The 19,787-nt window shown below is 38.4% G+C and overlaps 1 protein-coding gene across 1 annotated transcript; it reads left to right on the forward strand.

Moving 5' to 3' along the window:
* Positions 1-403: 403 nt before the first annotated feature.
* Positions 404-19,536, forward strand: stard4 (StAR-related lipid transfer (START) domain containing 4). The gene is made up of 5 exons (XM_028804829.2): positions 404-517; positions 6,698-6,747; positions 9,857-9,983; positions 18,323-18,440; positions 18,754-19,536. Exons 1-5 carry the CDS (start codon positions 413-415, stop codon positions 18,978-18,980), a joined length of 627 nt encoding a protein of 208 aa, XP_028660662.2. The 5' UTR covers positions 404-412; the 3' UTR covers positions 18,981-19,536.
* The last annotated feature ends 251 nt before the right edge of the window (positions 19,537-19,787 follow it).

The raw sequence follows: 19,787 nt of genomic DNA on the forward strand, positions 1-19,787 counted from the left end.
AATTCACCATTGGACGTGCTTTTAACATTACTGTAGTATATCAGTTAATTAATCGTGGTTGATGTTTATATACGTAGCTTCATTGGGTCAATATTACCACATTACAGTATACAATGTTGCATTTTGAATCGCTTGTAGAGTGGAGAGAATACATTGTGCAACTACATAGCGCTGAACTCAAAATAAATTAGAAAGCAAACGCGATTACAGTCCCTCAAGCCTGTAGCATCCCACTGTAACCTTCACTGTCCGACGGCTCTTCTCATTCAGTAGCCGTTACTTACTGTATATACATTTCGTTTGGGAAAGTCAAGTTTTTCCTTATTGTTAATCCTTTTATAGTATTAGTAGTTGTATTGTTCAGTGAAATTCTTGCTTTATAATTTTTCTTCAGCTAAAAAAAAACAAGAGGATGGGAGGCATAACTGACGTCAGCATCTTGAGCACGAACCTCCGCAGTACCTTGATCAGCTATTATGGCATTAAGGAGGACGAATGGCAGGTGGCAAAGAAAACAGTAGGTGTTGAGAAGCATATACTGTACTTCAGATTTTTCCTGTCTTTAAAATGCTGTATAAATTAATGCTTTTGTTAAGTACAGTGTCTGTGATAAGCTTCATGAGGTAAGGCGGTACAGTTTGCGTTGTAAAGTTTAATGGTTTGTTATTGTGTTGTGTTGTGTAGGGCTCTTCAGAAACAAAGTATTCTGTTTAAAAGATTTGAGTACTTATCTGGAAGAAGGGTGAAATGATGGCACGGAGGTTGACTCTGCAGCCTTGTAGCTCAGCAATGCTGGGTTCAAATCCCGTGCCTAGGAACTGTCTTTGTGAAGTTTGCCTATCAACATCGATTTCCTCCCACATCTTAACATATGTGTTACGTTAGATGGCAATTATAGTTCTAAACTGTGCTGGTTCCAGTCTTATGCTTTGTACAGCCAAAATGGTCTCTTGTTCTCTGTTATCTTGAATTAATTATGCAGGTTTGAGAATGTTAATTCTCAAAAGGTAATTGTTCAACAATCCATAAAAAAGAGATCTTCCTACTCTAAGGCCATGTGCATCATATTTGGAACAAAAACTTCAAGTACTCCATTTATGTTAATTATAGATGTTTCATTTCATTCCTAGTACATTTTGCAAATATTTATTTACTAATTTCCCTAACCTGTTAAACCATATTAAGGTTAAAGGTTAGCCAAGTTCCAGAGTCTATTCCGGCAGCATCTGTCCTAAGGCTTGAATTTTATATGGATAGGACAACAGTTAGGAGACCTGGGTTCGCTTCCCAGGTCCTCCCTGCGTGGAGTTTGCATGTTCTCCCTGTGTCTGCGTGGGTTTCCTCCGGGCGCTTCGGTTTCCTTCCACAGTCCAAAGACATGCAGCTTAGGTGGACTGGCGATTCTAAATTGGCCCTAGTGTGTGTGTGTGTGTGTGTGTGTGTGTGTGTCCTGCGGTGGGTTGGCACCCTGCCCGGGATTGGTTCCTGCCTTGTGCCCTGTGTTAGCTGGGATTGGCTCCAGCAGACCCCCGTGACCCTGTAGTTAGGATATAGCAGTTTGGATAATGGATGGATGGATGGATGATATTTAGCCCCAACTGCTCATGTTTGTGATGTAGGGGGAACTACTTTACCTACATAGGGAACAAATGTTACATAGAGAGCACCCTTGGCAGAACTGGTGGCAGCAAGATAAACTACTGCATTTTGCAATTAATAAGGTATTAAAAATAAAAAGACCTTCAATAAATATCGCATAAATGTACAAAACAATATAAGATTTCATACAGGTATGCTAATCATTTTTTATTTATTAATTATACCAGAAATAATCATTGCCAAGATACTTTTAAAAATGGAAAATTTATAATAATCATATTGATTTGGATATATTCAAATTTGAACTTATTATTTCTTAACAAATAACTCTGAAGAACATTATAACTCTCTGTCTTTAACTTTTTACAAGTTAAACGAGTTACCATTTACATACTGCAGTTTACTTTGGGCCATTGTAAAATTTATACAGGTAGGTTTATAATAGGTTTATAGAGTCATGAGAACTTATTTAGGAATGTTAATTATACGGTTTTCTAGGTTATAGTGTATACAGTGAGTACATAACATTTTCAAATCCATTTAATACAGTTCAGAGGATGCTATGCAGTGGTAAATATGGACCTGTTCCAACTTTTTTTGAAATGTGTTGCTGCCATCAAATTCAAAATGACCTTATTCTTTTCTTAAAATGGTACATTTTCTCAGATTAATCATTTGATATGTTTGTATGTTCTGTTGTGAATAAAATATGGGTTTATGCAATTTGCATATCATTTCATTCTGTTTGTTTTTACATTTTACACAGCTTCCCAACTCTTTTGTTTTGATTGTGTGTGTGTGGGTGTATATTATATATATATATATATATATATATATATATTGTGGAACGAGCCCCAGACACAGACAGGCAGACATGTTTTAATCCCCACCACACGTTTATTTACAACTACTATATACAATGTTCAGTGCCACACAAACCCCAATCTCCCCCAAAGTCCAGGCCAACCACACTATGCCTTCTTCGGACCGCCTCCTTCTCTCTCTCTTCACTGACCTCATCCGTTTTCCACCCGAGTCCAGCCCCTCTGTGAAGGGAGGCGGCCCCTTTTATTAGCACCCAGATGTGCTCCAGATGTGTTCTGGCAATCTCCCACCAACACGCCCCAGTGTGGTGGAAGTGCCGGCTGCATACCCAGAAGCACTCCGCTCCGGGTATACCCACTTGTCTTCCCCCCAGCACTTACGGGTGTGTGTGTGTGTATATATATATATATATATTCATGGCATTCGTAGTCTGTGTCACAATCTGATTGTATGGGTGGTTACCTATCAGGTACTCACAGGTGGCGCAATGGTAGTGCTTCTGCTTTGCAGTAAGGAGACTGTGGAAGATTGTGGGTTCGCTTCCCGGTTCCTCCCTGTGTGGATAGCGCTTTGAGTACTGAGAAAAGCGCTATATAAATGTAATGAATTATTATTATTATTATTATTAGGTAACGCTTGTGGTTGGCCAGCAAGTCTGCTAACATCCACAATGGTGCCCTCAGTTGTGAGAAGCAGATCATAGAATGGTTGAAATAGTTTACTGTCAAATAATGCAAAGAGTACGCGACACGTGTTTCGCCCTAATTCTGGGCTCATCAGGCGTACACACTCCACTGCACTCCAGACTACGAATGCCATGAATGTAATTACCCCGATCTACATGCTGTCAAATAAACGAACCACATGCCGTGGCGCAACATTAGGGGCTTCGCCTCTAGCGCTGACGTCCGAGGTTCGATTCCCGAGAGGGAGTGCAGCAGAGTGTGTGTACGCCTGATGAGCCCAGAATTAGGACGAAACACGTGTCGCGTACTCTTTGCATTATTTGACAGTAAACTATTTCAACCATATATATATATATATATACTGTATATATATTTATATATAATGTGGACCTTTACAGGTTGGTACTGCCACCCCAACCTGGCACAGACAGATGCAGAGGCACAACTCCAAGACACACAGGAATTTTTATTTTGTTTTCTCCCTTGGGGGAAATGTCTTCCCCGTCTCCCACAAGCACCAGAGCACATTTCCTAAGCACAGGACAACACAACACACAATTATTTTCTTCTTCTTCTTCCTTTCCTTCCATCTCTTTTCTTCTCCTCAGAAAGCTTCATCTTCCCCCTCCTGACTCCGGCTCACCGAGTAGTGTCTCCTGGCCCCCTTATATAAGGCACCCAGAAGTGCTCCAGGTGTTTGAAGACCTACTTCTGGCCACACTTCCGGGTGTGACAGAAGAACTGCCTATGAGGGCTCAGCAGTTCCTGTAGCACCCCCTGGCAGCTCCCACGGACCCCAACAGGGCTGTACCAAACTCCAACTCCCATGGAGCCCTGCGGGAGTCCTAGGCACTGCTGCAACCCAGGGGGAGGTAACACTCTGGCCATGCTTGCTCTCCCGGTCTTCTCAGCGGGGCGGCGTCCTGGCTGGGCAAATAAATATATATACTAGTATACAGTATGTATATATATTAGTAAATAGGGCCCTGTGATAAACCAGTGCCCTGTCCAGAATTTGTTCCTGTCTTATGCCCAATGGTGCTAGAATTGAGTCTGAGTCCTCAGCCTAATGTGTATCACCTCTCTTTTATGGTTATGAGAATATAATCCAATTGCCCATGTGTTAGTGAAGTTTGATTTAGTTCCTGCTAAGTGTTTAGTGTATCCTGCTTTTGTACGGTAAATTGTTACTTAAGTAATTCTGTTTCTTACGTAGCAAACAAAATTTGCTGACATGCTGGATGAACTTTGCCCAGTGGGAAAATATAACAATTCCACATTTAATTACCAGCAAAAAATGTTAATGATTTAACATGAAGCAAAGAGGCCAATGTAATTTTTTTTTTTTACAACATGCAGCTATCATTATTGCAAACCTCATAAAATTCAGTCTACAAATCAATACAAGGCTACAGCCAGAAATATGTCCTTGGCACGTGTTTCTAGAGCAAAAAGATTTTCTGAAAGCCAAGGGTCAGAGAATTCACCTAGAAACCTTTACTAACATAAAAAGAAAGAAATCCAAAATATTGTTCACTTATATTAAGGAGGAACCAATGTGCCTATAAAGTTTATGGTTCTCTCCCACCATGTTCTGGGAAATCTTGTTATCCATTCTAAATCATTTGTGTGTGTTGGTTATAATTGTTGTAATTTGGCATGGGCTTTATATAAGTGGATATGTCATAGCTGCTTATTGTCTTGTGCCTGTGATTGCTGATACAGACTTTAGGTACCTGTCAACCCTGTAATGGAAAAAAGGGGTCAGGAAATTGATGGATGGATGGATGGATGGACGGACGGATGGTTATTCTATTAACTTTCCATTCCATCCCAAGAGCATTTAGGTATAAAAGGCTAATACATCATACATTTTTAAAAGCCTTTTAAGATAAAGCAAAAAGTCTGTGTGTCGTATGAATATGAGTTAATGTGTGGAGGAAAGAAGTGAAGCAAATACAAAAAAGCATTGCACATGCCACTCTTAGATTAGGGAGATTCATTAGCTAGAGTGTATAAAGACAGTTGTAAAGCATACAATCACAAATGTCACACGGCGTTGTCCTCTGGCTGCTGACGTTCTGCTCTGCAAAGTAATTATTGCCATTTCCAGTCCTGTTTTGTTTTATCTGCTTAGAAATGTTTCCATTTCACTCCACGCATCTCCCTTTAATAGCTAATTACTGTTATGCAGGCAGCTGAATCTATACTCCATCGGTAAGTATGCCCATAGGGAAAAACACCGATAAAAACAACAATAACAAGTAAAGCTTGTTTATGACAGCTGTTCAGTCCAGTAATTTATGGTGTATTTCATTAAATGTTCTCTCATAAAAAGAAAATTATTGATAAACAAATTTTCTTAATCCTTACTTTTTCTATGATCCCATTACCTGAATAAGTACCCTTAGCAACAGTAATAGGCTACTCACCTTGAAGGGGGCAAGAAATTAACCATCAGAATGCATTTTGTCTGTGAACTTTTTATAGCCTGTGCCCAGTGACGAGCACTCTTTAACAAATCGATAAACTAATATGAATCTAAATTTAAAAAAAGTATATTTTACAAGTACAGCCCTAAAGAGACTACCATGCATAGTATATCTTTTAGTTATACTGGTCCATTTTTTGATTATGGATATATATTCTACATTTCTCATTTGAATTCTATATGTTCCTCTTTTTTAGTGAAATATTTTTAAGAAAAATTCCGTACAGCAGAAAGTAACTTGCACCGTGCAATACACAATACTAATACATACACCTTCTTCCACTCATTACATGTTAAAGTGGCCAGTTAATCTACAAGAATACCTAATCAAAATTCACACACACACACAAACGTGTAAACACCATACAAATATTGAACAAGTCAGCTATCAAACATACATGGAGACGTGGGGCCGCAGTGCTGACCACAAGCCACCTTTACTTGGAGAACCCAGTCCCAATTTAGAGAATTGCAGAATGGAATTATATATCCATCCATTATCCAACCTGCTATATCCTAACTACAGGGTCACGGGGGTCTGTTGGAGCCAATCCTAACCAACAAAGGGTGCAAGGCAGGAAACAAACCCCGGGCAGGGCGCCAGCCCACCACAGGGCACACATATACACACACCAACACACCAAGCACACACAATTTAGAATCGCCAATGCACCTAACCTGTATGTCTTTGGACTGTGGGTAAGGAAACCAGGAGTACCCAGAGGAAACCCACGCAGACATGGGGAGAACATGCAAACTCCACGGAGGGAGGACCCGGGAAGCGAACCCGGGTCTCCTAACTGCGAGGGAGCAGCGCTACCCACTGCGCCACCGTGCCATCCGGAATTATATATATATTACTCATTTACAGTAAATAATATGAGAATAGATGGGAGATTTCTGCGTTCACACAGTGGTTCATCACTGAAGCCTGAAAAAAATATTATATACTAAACTTTTGAATAAAGGTTCTATGTAAATAAAATGTATTATTATTATATTAAAAAGAAAAGAAAGTGTAATTTTATGTGCAATGTAATGTATTGAAATAAACACAAAAATTGCAATATGCTTATTCTTTTATTCTTATATATAGAAAGATGTAACAGTATGGAGAAGACCTTCTGATGAATTCAGTGGATATCTGTAAGTTATTAAGAACTCTACTTTCTTTGGGGAAATATTATGGCACAATGATTATCGCTACCATATACCAAAGACATACAGGTGCTGGTCATAAAATTAGAATATCATGACAAAGTTGATTTATTTCAGTAATTCCATTCAAAAAGTGAAACTTGTATATTAGATTCATTCATTACACACAGACTGATGTATTTCAAGTGTTTATTTCTTTTAATGTTGATGATTATAACTGACAACTAATGAAAGTCCCAAATTCAGTATCTCGGAAAATTAGAATATCAATTAAGACCAATGCAAATAAAGGATTTTTTAGAAATGTTGGCCAACTGAAAGGTATGAACATGAAAAGTATGAGCATGTACAGCACTCAATATTTAGTTGGGGCTCCTTTGGCCTGGATTACTGCAGCAATGCGGCGTGGCATGGAGTCGATCAGTCTGTGGCACTGCTCAGGTGTTATGAGAGCCCATGTTGCTCCGATAGTGGCCTTCAGCTCTTCTGAATTGTTGGGTCTGGCGTATTGCATCTTCCTCTTCACAATACCCCATAGATTTTCTATGGGGTTAAGGTCAGGCGAGTTTGCTGGCCAATCAAGAACAGGGATACCATGGTCCTTAAACCAGGTACTGGTAGCTTTGGCACTGTGTGCAGGTGCCAGGTCCTGTTGGAAAATGAAATCTGCATCTCCATAAAGTTTCTTCGGCAACAGGAAGCATGAAGTGCTCTAAAACTTCCAGGTAGACGGCTGCGTTGACCTTGGACCTCAGAAAACACAATGGACCAACACCAGCAGATGACATGGCACCCCAAACCATCACTGACTGTGGAAACTTTACACTGGACCTCATGCAACGTGGATTCTGTGCCTCTCCTCTCTTCCTCCAGACTCTGGGACCTTGATTTCCAAAGGAAATGCAAAATTTACTTTCATCAGAGAACATAACTTTGGACCACTCAGCAGCAGTCCAAAGGCGAGACGCTTCTGACGCTGTCTCTTGTTCAAGAGTGGCTTGACACAAGGAATGCGACAGCTGAAACCCATGTCTTGCATACGTCTGTGTGTGGTGGTTCTTGAAGCACTGACTCCAGCTGCAGTCCACTCTTTGTGAATCTCCCCCACATTTTTGAATGGGTTTTGTTTCAGAATCCTCTCCAGGGTGCGGTTATCCCTATTGCTTGTACACTTTCTTCTACCACATCTTGTCCTTCCCTTCGCCTCTCTATTAATGTGCTTGGACACAGAGCTCTGTGAACAGCCAGCCTCTTTAGCAATGACCTTTTGTGTCTTGCCCTCCTTGTGCAAGGTGTCAATGGTCGTCTTTTGGACAACTGTCAAGTCAGCAGTCTTCCCCATGATTGTGTAGCCTACAGAACTAGACTGAGAGACCATTTAAAGGCTTTTGTAGGTGTTTTGAGCTAATTAGCTGATTAGAGTGTGGCACCAGGTGTCTTCAATATTGAACCTTTTCACAATATTCTAATTTTCCGAGATACTGAATTTGGGACTTTCATTAGTTGTCAGTTATAATCATCAACTTTAAAAGAAATAAACATTTGAAATACATCAGGCTGTGTGTAATGAATGAATCTAATATACAAGTTTCACTTTTTGAACGGGATTACTGAAATAAATCAACTTTGTCATGATATTCTAATTTTATGACCAGCACTTGTATATGTAACTGATGGAACTTAACATTCTCATACCCAGTTGTGTTATTTTAGGTCATTTGGCAATTCAAAATTCTAGGGGAATGTGGAAATGTTTGTGAGTGTACCCTCAAATTGACCGGTGCCCTGTCTAGGGGTGGTCCCTGCCCTGCATGTGATACTGCTGGCATAGGCAGTGGCTTCCTATATGCCTGAAACTTGAAGTATGTTCCTGTAACCTTGAAATGGATAAGTAAATTAGAAAAAAAATGGATGGAAAAATTATTTTGATTCGTATTAAATTACCTTATAATAAAAGTACTTATCTTTATACAGTCGACCCTTGATATACGACCGGCTTGACATGCGAACAACTTGATTTACGACCAAAATTTTTATTTTGATTTACGACCAACATCTTGCGTTACGACCTGAATGCGGTCACGTGTATCCGCTTGCGCGATTGTAAACAAACAGAAACATTCCTATTAATGCGGCACTCATTCAATAAAATGTCAGGTTTGTAAACTCTCTTGGGACCTCCCCCAACTAGAAGAAATGCCAAAGTCCAAACTCCGTATGGAAGACTGTTTATCTGTTGCTGGGGCAAAAGCCGGCTTAAAGCTGTGCTGAGTCTCTCAGCCAAAGCAAACAGAAAAGATATCGATGGGTGATATGCATGTGATATCCCTGCCCGGCAATGGACAAGCAAGCTTCCACAGTCGCGGCAATCGCGCTTCAGGACGCACTTCAGCATGTCGTTCCCATTGAGTGGGGAGTGGGGGGGTCTCAGAAGAGTTCAGAAACAGTTCCTTGTATCATCGCAAGGAAATGCTGAGAAAAATTCTCGTCAGAATAACTTGTAGGCAGGAGGAGATTAAAATTAACGCAAAAGAAGCTATTGAAATGATTGCAAATGCCTGAGCGCAAGTTAAAGAAAGCCTTTAAAAAGCCTTCAGTTTCATTATCATCCTCCTCTCTTCCTGCAGCCCAAAGATGTCAAATTAAATGGTGAGTACAGTATGAAATTGTTGTTTCTGGTAGGCTAGGCACTTTTTATTACTTTTTGGTTAGTACATTAGAAAAATTATTGGTGTTTTGGTAAATTATGCACATTATACAACCCTTTTTTTATTATGAAAAGGTTAAGTAAGTGTTGCAGTGGGAGGTTCGGAACGCATTATGGGTATTTCCATTATTTCTTATGGGAAAAATAGTCTTGACTTACAACCAACTTGAGTTACAACCAGCCCTCGCGAACGAATTGAGTTCGTAAGTCAAGGGTCCACTGTATATTGTAAATATATTTTTAAGAAAATGTCCTGATTATTAGAAGCTGCCTGCCAGTCAGTTTTCAAAACATGTAATTGTGTAATATACTTGTACATACATTTTGAATAATAAACTAATAATAATAATTAGTTCTTGATGGTAAATCTTCCTGGTATTTATTTTTCAGGTATAAAGCTGAAGGAGTAGTGAAAGACATTCCCAAGAGAACAGTAGATTACATTCGTCCCGGACCTTACCGGTTAAATTGGGATAGTTTGATGACCACTATGGATATAGTTGAAAAATTTGATCAGGTAAGGTTTAAGTGATACTGTACCTCAGGATTATTACTTATATCAATTAGCATGAAAACAGTAGTAAAGAATACACCAGTTAACACAAATTAGTGTTTTCTATTAAATACAGTAGAGTTTATCATTGCTGTGGACAGTGACAAAATGTTGCATATTTATACTGGTAATTCATATAAAGATTTCACTGTTCTCTACGCATACAGTATGACAGTACTACTGTTACAGCTGTGATTTTACATAGATAGATAGATAGATAGATAGATACTTTATTAATCCCAATAGGGCCCTTGTTGTTAATAATCTTCCCATTAGGTCAATAGAGATATCTTTACATTGTGAATCTTGTTAAAAAACTGAAAGTTTATGGTTTCATGCCCAAATCCTTAGGCCCTGGTCTACACTGTATGTTTCCCCATTTTATTCATGCTGATGGCTTGTATATATTGTGGAACTTCTGGCTTTTTGTCAAACCTCGAGGTTTAAATGCTTATTTTTCCTACCTTATTATTGTAGTCATTCTCATTAAAACTGAATAAATTACTCTTCTGTACTAAACATAATAATATATCTTTATATTAACTGTTTCTTCAGAAAATAAGCGTCAACCAGTTAGAGCCAGGTATAACAATCCAAAAAAAATCTAGTTTTGTTTATAATTTTATGTTCCTGGACTCTAAGATAGCCAAGCAGCTTTTTTCCATTCATTAGTGTAACACGATTGGTCTGATCCTGGCAGGCAACATGTACAGATATATAGTTAATTTTATTAAATTAGAATATTTCACAAGTATCAACATACTTTTCTAACTTCAGCTTGTGATACCTCAGGTTAATTGCACTCTCAAATAGTAAACAAAAATGCTGCTTTTTGAGAAGGCTAATAAAGTGTGCAAGCCACCCGTCCATCTCCTGTATAGCTTTGGGAGTTGTGGTCTGGCTCTGCCCCCATTCCTCTGGCCAGATGGCGTTAAACCTGGAGAAAAGCTGACTATCCTGTGACTAGAGCTCTAGTGTAGTGTATTTTATTGGATGCCATGACTCCCAAATGAAAAATCTTAACATACTGAACAAATGAACTTGAGGGGACACTTTAGATTGTTTTCTTTTTTTGTTCATTTACAGCAGGGGGCTGTTTTTATAGTGTGCTCCAGAGTTGTTTATAGGCAGTCACTGGACTTCTCAGTTGGACTCAATTATATAGTTTTCAGTTGTTATGTCAAACATTGGTCGTAACTGTTTCAAGATATACAGTACACTTAGGAGTAAATGACCAAACAATTTCAGTTGTAAACATTTTATATGTTGATTAATTCTATTCTCTGCTCGTGTGTTTTCAGATCCTGTATTAAAATCAGTGTTTGGATGTGTCTCTTTTATTTGTTGCATGGTATAGCATAATGATTTAGCACATCTGTGAAAACTAAATTAGACTCTTTAACCTTGGGGCAGCATGGCGGCACAGTGGTTATGCTCCTTCAAGTATCCAACATTTTGCCTTTGCATCCCAGGCTTATCCTCAGAGTGCTGGTTCGATATTCTCTCTGTGTTTGTGTGTGTTTCTTTTTTAAGTATTATAGTTTTCCTGTCACAGCCCAAAGGCATGTGTGTTATGATAAGTGGTAATTGTAAATTGGTCCTGAGTGAGTGAGTGTGAGTGTGAGTACGGGTGGGCTGTGTGATGGACTGGTTTCCCCCATCCAGGGCTGCTTCCTGCTTTACATCTGATGCTGTGTGTTAGTTGCTTACTAATATCACACATTGCCTTAAATAATTTGGTGTAATGAAAAAAAATAATCGGGCCACCTGTATTACATTATAAGTGAGACCTACTTTAATTTATATTTATTACTTCACTTCCTGCCACCAGCTGCAACACTTAATTGCCATCACACTTATTAGCCTGTGCTTCTTGTTCTTTACCTTAAAATTAGCTTTTTTATTGTTTGTAAACTGATAAGGACTCAGACTCATTTTATAGATTTTCTGTAAGTTGCTTTGAATAAAGTCCTACTAAATAAACTTGTAAGCAGGTAATGCCTAAAGACCATTACTTGCATTATTTACTCTACAATATTCAGTTTTTAATTCATAAAACACATAAAAAGGAGAAGTTCAATATCTGTCACTCTAGTAGCAAGAGAAAGCATATGTGGAAAAAAAGAAAAATTAACAAATTAATGACTGCATATAATATGTCTGCGCAATCATGATTTTGCTAGGGGTTTCTTATGTGCACTATGGGTACAAAGAGGCAGTGCAAAGCAGTACTAGTAATAATAGTCACAGTTGTGCCCGATTCTGCTTTCTCTTTAATCACATCACTTTGTCTGTGCCAAGAATTTTTGTGAAGAGTTGTTTTTTGAAATGCCAGTTTTGTTGGAAAGCTGCAGTTTTCCCATACATCTTTTAAAAGATACCCCAACCTGCTACAAGACCCACTCCATCAAACCCTCTAAAAACAGTAAAGTACTAATGTACTTAAGAACATTTACAGTAGACAGAGTGCCTCCTGGTAGCTGGACAGTCTTTTGTCCACCCTAGCTAACTGTACTTATCATCAGGCCTTTATTTAGAGACTTTAAAAAACACAAACACATCTGTATTTAAGGACTCTCTTTCTCTTAATTATATATCTGTCTTATGTAAGTGTGCATTATTTGTTTTTTTTTTGGTATACTTTTTATGGATTGCTTTTCTTATCTACTTTTAATTTGTTTTTCTTTTGCGTGTATTACTTTTTTGACTTTCTTGGAAGCCACTTTAAACTACTTGTTTGTAATAAAATGTCATATACAAATACTGTAAATGTTGTTGTTAAAGGAACACTGCAAGAGTCATAAGCACTGCATGCTTTACAGATGCACCAATAGCAAAAAAGGAAATATTAAAAAACATATGATACAAATATACATGTAGCACTCAGAATTTTAAATCTACATTAAAATGTATGCTTATTTTATTATAAATATCCCTGTAGAGGGACTCTTGTGTTATCTTTGCAATGCAGCTGAACTTGGCCTCATTGGTGCTCAATGTTGAATAAGAAAGGCAATCAGACATCGACTGCTGGTTTAGTTTTTTTCTTCTTGGCCATGGAAATAATCACTGCAAGCACATATTTTTATAATTCAGATATGAACATATAATTTAACCATCCTGAAAGGTATCATTAGGGAGACTGGAATCTGTTCTTGAGCAGTGTGTGCTAGGAAATGGTATTCAGTCCTCTTCATGTTCCCAATGATTAATTCACTACTCAGTGGCCAGTGCAGGGGGCTCATGTATAACACCTTGTGTAGAATTCACTCTAAAACATGGCATACGGACGAAACTAGAAATGTGCATACACACAAAACAATTAAGGTGCATAAAACTGTGCGTAAGCAAAGTTTTACACACTTTCCCTTTATAAATCCCAATCAACGTGAATTTTAACACACATGCACGAGCCTACAGCCCCACCCTGACTCCTCCCAGAATTTGCCTATTTGAATATGCAAATCAATATAAATAGCCCCTTCCATTCAGTATTTTGTTAAAAGACAATGGAAAAAGCATGTGCAAAGAAGAAGAATTTCAGTGAGTGTTAAATGGAGGTCAGCTGAGTGAAATGGAAGCAAGGAAAATCGTACTATTTGGTGGCTTAAGCAGTGGTATAAGCAACAAAAGGAAACTAATGGAGTGGCACAGAGAGGCAGAGTCACTCAAAAGTTCAAGTTCTGGAAGTCGCACAGTGTCCAAAATAAAAAAGAAGTGGTCAGATATTAAAGTTGATGGGAAAAGTGAGTCACAGCCCATTGTCTGAGTGTCAACACCACTGGAGGAGGTAGCGGAATTCTGGGGCTCACACCGTTTGAGCAGGGAGTTGCTACAATTATTGGTGAGACACGTATAACCAGCATTTTAACACCGTCTGAGCCTGATATCAATTTTTTTTACTAAGAGGGTGGAGGGTCAGGAGTGGAGGTCATTATAACATCACTCTTGTTCAGTCAGTGGGTTGGTGAGCGGGATGAAAACTCATGTCTTCAGTACCTGCTGTCATCTAAGTAATCGTGTTATATGGCTACATCATACAGATAACTTACAATTTTGACCCAAGGAGTAATATTAAATGTGTTATCTTACTGAAAAACCAGCCATCACACACAACACCGTTTTCAAGTTTGTTCCCAATACTACTATTTCTCAGAATGAATGAATCATGTGTTAAGCCAGGCCATCTCGCCACAACATTATAGTGAGATGCATTTTCGCATCACAGATAATTTGTATGTTAATAGAGCAGAAATCCATTCTACAACGTATTTACATAAGCAAATTCATTCTCTGCAGGATAGCAATGTGCGTGCAGTCGACTGCTTTGATTACATTTGGAAAACCGGACGTTGTTGCAAATTATGCTTTGATGTTTGTCTGTTCAATCACAATGTAAGGAAATCTTCTGTATCTGTATGACAAGCAGATAATACTATCCCATAAAGCTGGCATGGCACTGCTCAGTGATGACTGAGAAATACCTGATCGATCAGCCAGTTCACGTTGAAAAGCTCCTGTGGCTAAAATCCTGAGGGTGGACAGAACTTGCAAAGGAGCAGGTAGAGCACAATTCGTCAAAGTCTTCCTTAGTAAAGCTGGCACCAGTTCAATACACAGCCCTAAGAGGATAGCTCTTGGGAATCTAAATCGACTTAAAAGCCCATCATCATCATGGGACAAGAAATCAGTATGATCTCTAAATATGCACTCTCGTTTTACGACGTCTTCTAACAGCAGTACAGCAGCCATGGTAGTTGGAATAGTTTGGCCATTCCGTGCAATATTACTGTATATTGTTACAGATTGATTACAATCAAGAGCCTTACATTTGTAAACAATACGTAATTAATTTCAGTGTATTTGTTAAAGTCCACATTCTGGATGTGATTCTAAAAAATAAAGGGAAACCACACAGAAACAGTACTACTGCTTTGACGCTGGCTACCACTCGTTTACAAAACTGAGCAGAAACGGATCTACACATGGTTTGAGGCTGCCGTGAAAATGTGCTTAGCATTGTGCCAAGTTTAGTATTTATACATCTCATTGTGAGTGTGGAAGCAGGCGTACGTAACATTTTTGTGCTTACAAACCATTTATACTGTACATGAGGCCCCAGGTGTGCACTTTTTTTTATTAAACAAACTACTTGACTAACACACCACAGTAGCAAAGGGACAATATTAAAGGTCCACCACAGTTCCATAGGTCTTCCTGTTTTTCTTTATATTGATTAAAACTGAACAGTCAAGGAGCTCTTTGATGCTGAGTATAGTCAAAATGGAGTAATGGCCATTGCAGACTAATGTCTCATATGAACTTAAGCTTAAATGGCCCAAAGTAGAGCAAAGCTTAAATAAATAATATGGTCTCTATTTTCACTACATTAGTATCCAGTCTTATTTACAGTATATGTGCAACTACCCAATATAATCAAATATGAAATAACAATAATTTTAAAAAATAAACCATTTATATCTTTTTCTTTTATTCATCTTTTATGTTTATGCTTAAAAAGAGTAAAATTATGTAAATTTCCTTTACTTTTTCAAATATGTACCTTTTTTTTGTATAGAAGACTATACAAACGGCATGGTGGCGCAGTGGGTAGCGCTGCTGCCTCGCAGTTGGGAGACCTGGGGACCTGGGTTCGCGCTTCCTGGGTCCTCCCTGCGTGGAGTTTGCATGTTCTCCCCGTGTCTGTGTGGGTTTCCTCCCACAGTCCAACGACATGCGGTTAGGTGGACTGGCGATTCTAAATTGGCCCTAGTGTGTGCTTGGTGTGTGTTTGTGTGTGTCCTGCAGTGGGTTGGCACCCTGCCCGGGATTGGTTCCTGCCTTGTGCCCTGTGTTGGCTGGGATTGGCTCCAGCAGACCCCCGTGACCCTGTGTTCGGATTCAGCGGGTTGGACAATGGATGGATGGACTATACAAACAGTACATATAAAACTCTAATTTAAAACAACAGTTTAATGTGCCATTGAAACAATTAAACATTTATATAATTTAATCACATAAATATGCCTATTAAATTTGAAAAGTTACTTCAATTAAATCTATTTGCCCATCCATTTTCTAAATTTCACTTATTCTTAGACAGGGTTATAAAAGGACGCCTCAGAAATCAGACCTGGACTGGGCACCAGTCCATTGCACTGCACACTCAAGCAGCCACATTTCTTCACCTTAGGCCAGGGGTTCTCAAAGTCGCTCCTGGGGACCCCCTGTGGCTGCAGGGTTTTGTTCCAACCAGCTTCTGTTTTAAATTGGAATCCTGGGCTAATTAAGTGAACTGTTATGTCCCAGATTCTGTGTTTTGGGAATATTGAAATTAGAAAACTAAGTTTGGTAAAAAAAAAAATATATATATATATATTAAAATGTACAAGTAGTTATATGGGAATAATGTATTTTTTTTTCTTTTTAACAATATTTTCATCTTGATTTTCATTCTGTTTTTGCTGGGTGTTCTAATTGCTTAATTAATCCATTATTTTCTAATTAGTGGGTCTGACACTAAAGTAGTTGCAGCCTTTGATGATTCAGTGTCATTTGCCTGGCTGTCTGCTCTGCTGGTTGTCATTATTAAGATATAATGAAGGGAGCAAACTGCACAGAGAAAGGGCAAAATATAATAAAATCAGCAAAAGTGAGTTAAGCATTTAAATCTATAGTAAAAATAGAAATATTTCTAAATGTCTTATAAATGTAAAAATCATGCTGCGATGCTTTCTTAATGTAAAATAAGAGAAGAGGAAAAAAAATTTCCAGATAATTAATTGAGGTCAGCGTTATCAGTTGTCACCGATTATGAATCTGGTTGAAGCAAAAACCCGAAGGCCCCCAGGACCGACTTTGAGAACTCCTGCCTTCAGCCAGTTTAACGTTGCAAGTGAGCTTAATCTGTACTCGGTGTGCAAAGTCTCACAGAGGAGAACCCACAGAGATAAGAAGACAATATGCAAACTCAACACCGTGCTTAGGCCAGGATTTGGACTCAGAGCCTCTGTGGCAGCAGTGCTAACATTTGCAGTAAATTAGAAAGACAACATCAGTTTTTTAAATTAAGTTTTTCGGTACTTGTGTACTAAACGGACGGCAGTTCCTACCCATTCTAGTGTTGGGCTCCGTGGGGGAGGCGCCACAGTTGCTTAATTTTTGGAGTTTAAATTATTAGACTGACCTAGCCCAACCACAAATACTAACCTTAAAGTTAGTGGGGGTGGATCATAGTTGCCTATTGGTCCCTAATGTTAATGTCCCGTTTGGGTGCCTAATGTTAAAAAAACAAAAATCCGATTTGCGTCACGATAATAGAAAAGGGTACTAGCCATCCGTGCCATCTGTTTAGTACACAAGTTCCAGTTTTTATGTTAAGTGCTAAATGAAAAAAATAAACAGAGAAATATTGTAATTTATTACTTGTTTCGATTTAACAAAATGGTATGTTATGAATATAAACAAAAATAAATGCTTTATGTGATCTTAATGTGTGTTAGCAAATGCACTAAAAAAATAACTGAATGATTAATTCAGTTTGTTAAGAATATTTTCTTGCTAGACAGTTGGATCTGTGTTTGTAATAAAATTACGTGCCTAACTGCCATCAGACACTGGCATGAAAAAGTATGTGAACCATTTGTAAAAGAAATATTTATGTGTAAGAATATGGCTGAGCTGAAATCGTTACCGTATTTAAGGAGGAATGGCCCAGAACTCCTCCTGAGCAGTGACTTGTAACTACTGGAAGTGCATGTTAGAGGTTACAGCTGCCAAAGGAGGTTTGACCATTTATTAATTCCAAGGGTTCACTTACTTTTTTCCACAGCATACTGATAATATTTGACGAATGTGTTCATAAAAGGCATGACAGACTATAATTGTACGTGTGTTATTAGATTAAGTACTCTGTGTATGTCAGCGTAAAACCAGGTAATTCCAAACAGGTTCACTTACTTGTTCTTCCCACTGCACACTGCTTCTTGTTCTAGTTCATGATCATAAAAACTGGTGCCTGTCCTGACAGTGTAGGTTACAGAATAGGCGCCATCCCCAGCCTGGACACCAGTCCATCACAGAACATGCTATCGCGATGGAGCCAATGTGGAGTTGCTAATTGACATATCATCTATGTAAGTCTTTATGGGAAATGCTGGCGCGTCCAGAGGAAAACAGGTGGCGGCACTAACCACTGCGCTCCTACATTAAGTTGTATTTCCTCATTTAAAACATAAAAGTAAATGAGATTGAGTATGTATGTCCCATTTATTACTTTCCACTCTTTTCTTTACTTTTAACAGCAAGGGTGTTGTATAATGCGCTATATGACAGCAGGGCAGCTATGGAACATCATTGCACCCAGAGAGTTTGTTGACTTTTCCTACACCACAGACTATGAGAATGGTCTTTTATCTTGTGGTAAGTATGGAAGTTGAATCTTTGTTTTTAATTAATGAATAAATAGATGGCAGTTCATTTAATGTTTTAAAGTCTTTCTATCTGTCAGACGTAGCTTAATGCTTAATGAAGCTTTGGCTTTTTTCATTCAGATTATTAAACAAAAATCCATCTCAGCAAATAGGAATTTATCATCAGTCCCTGCAATTACACACACTATATAAAAATATTGGTCTGAACATTGCAGGAGTGCTTAACTACATAATGCTGGCTGGAAACAACTAACTGGAGCAAAACAGACGATTTAAGGCAATCTTTTTGTTTGGCTTTACAGGTGTTAGTGTTGAACATGGAGAGTCTGGCAGGAATTGTGTACGCGGCTTCAATCATCCCTGCGGATGGTTCTGCAGGCCATTGGAGGACAACGTGAACCACAGCCTTTTGACAGGCTTTATTCAGACTGATCTCCGAGGCATGTTACCTCAGTCTGTGGTGGACTCTGCCATGGCCAGCTCTTTAGTGGGCTTTTATACAGACTTGAGAAAGGCCTTGCAGATGTAGCATGTACTTTTCTGGAGGTTACTCCATGTATCCTTCTACATTTCCAGCTCAGGGTAGTATATTCAATGTAGGTAATCCATTTTTTCTGACTCCGTTATCATAAGCATGAGCATATCCTTTGTATGAACCTTGAAACGTCTATGCATTTATTCTGTTTAATTTACACTCAGAGTTGAAATTATTTAAAATGATACTCTTTGGGAAGTACTTAATGCTCCTGCCTCACGGCCCTAGAGAACCAAGTTGATTTCTAGCCTTGTCGCTGTCTGTAGGAAGTTCACACCTTCTCCACTTGTTTGTATGGGATTTCTGTGGATGACCTTCTCGGAATTATGAATATTGTGTTAAGTAATAACTCTGGTTTGACCTGGTGAGTGTGTGTATGATTGACTGGCATCCCATTTGGTGTAGTTTTCTGCTTTGTTCCTAAATCTTTAATGTTAAATCTGCTATGTGGTTTTGTCCCCTGAGGTTAAATTAGATTGATCTAAATTTAGATCCTAGTGAGGACTAGATGATATTAAGATATATCTTTATATGGACTTGGTGATATTAAGATATACAGTATCTTGATATGGACTAGGTGATATTAAGATATATCTTTATATGGACTTGGTGATATTTAGATATATCTTGATATGGACTAGGTGATATTAAGATATATCTTGATATGGACTAGATGATATTTAAATATATCTTGATATGGACTAGATGATATTTAAATATATCTTGATATGAACTAGATGATATTTAGATATATCTTTATATGGACTAGGTGATATTAAGATATATCTTGATATGTGAAAG

The sequence above is a fragment of the Erpetoichthys calabaricus genome, chromosome 7 (assembly GCF_900747795.2).
Source record: "Erpetoichthys calabaricus chromosome 7, fErpCal1.3, whole genome shotgun sequence".
NCBI classification, from domain to species: domain Eukaryota; kingdom Metazoa; phylum Chordata; class Cladistia; order Polypteriformes; family Polypteridae; genus Erpetoichthys; species Erpetoichthys calabaricus.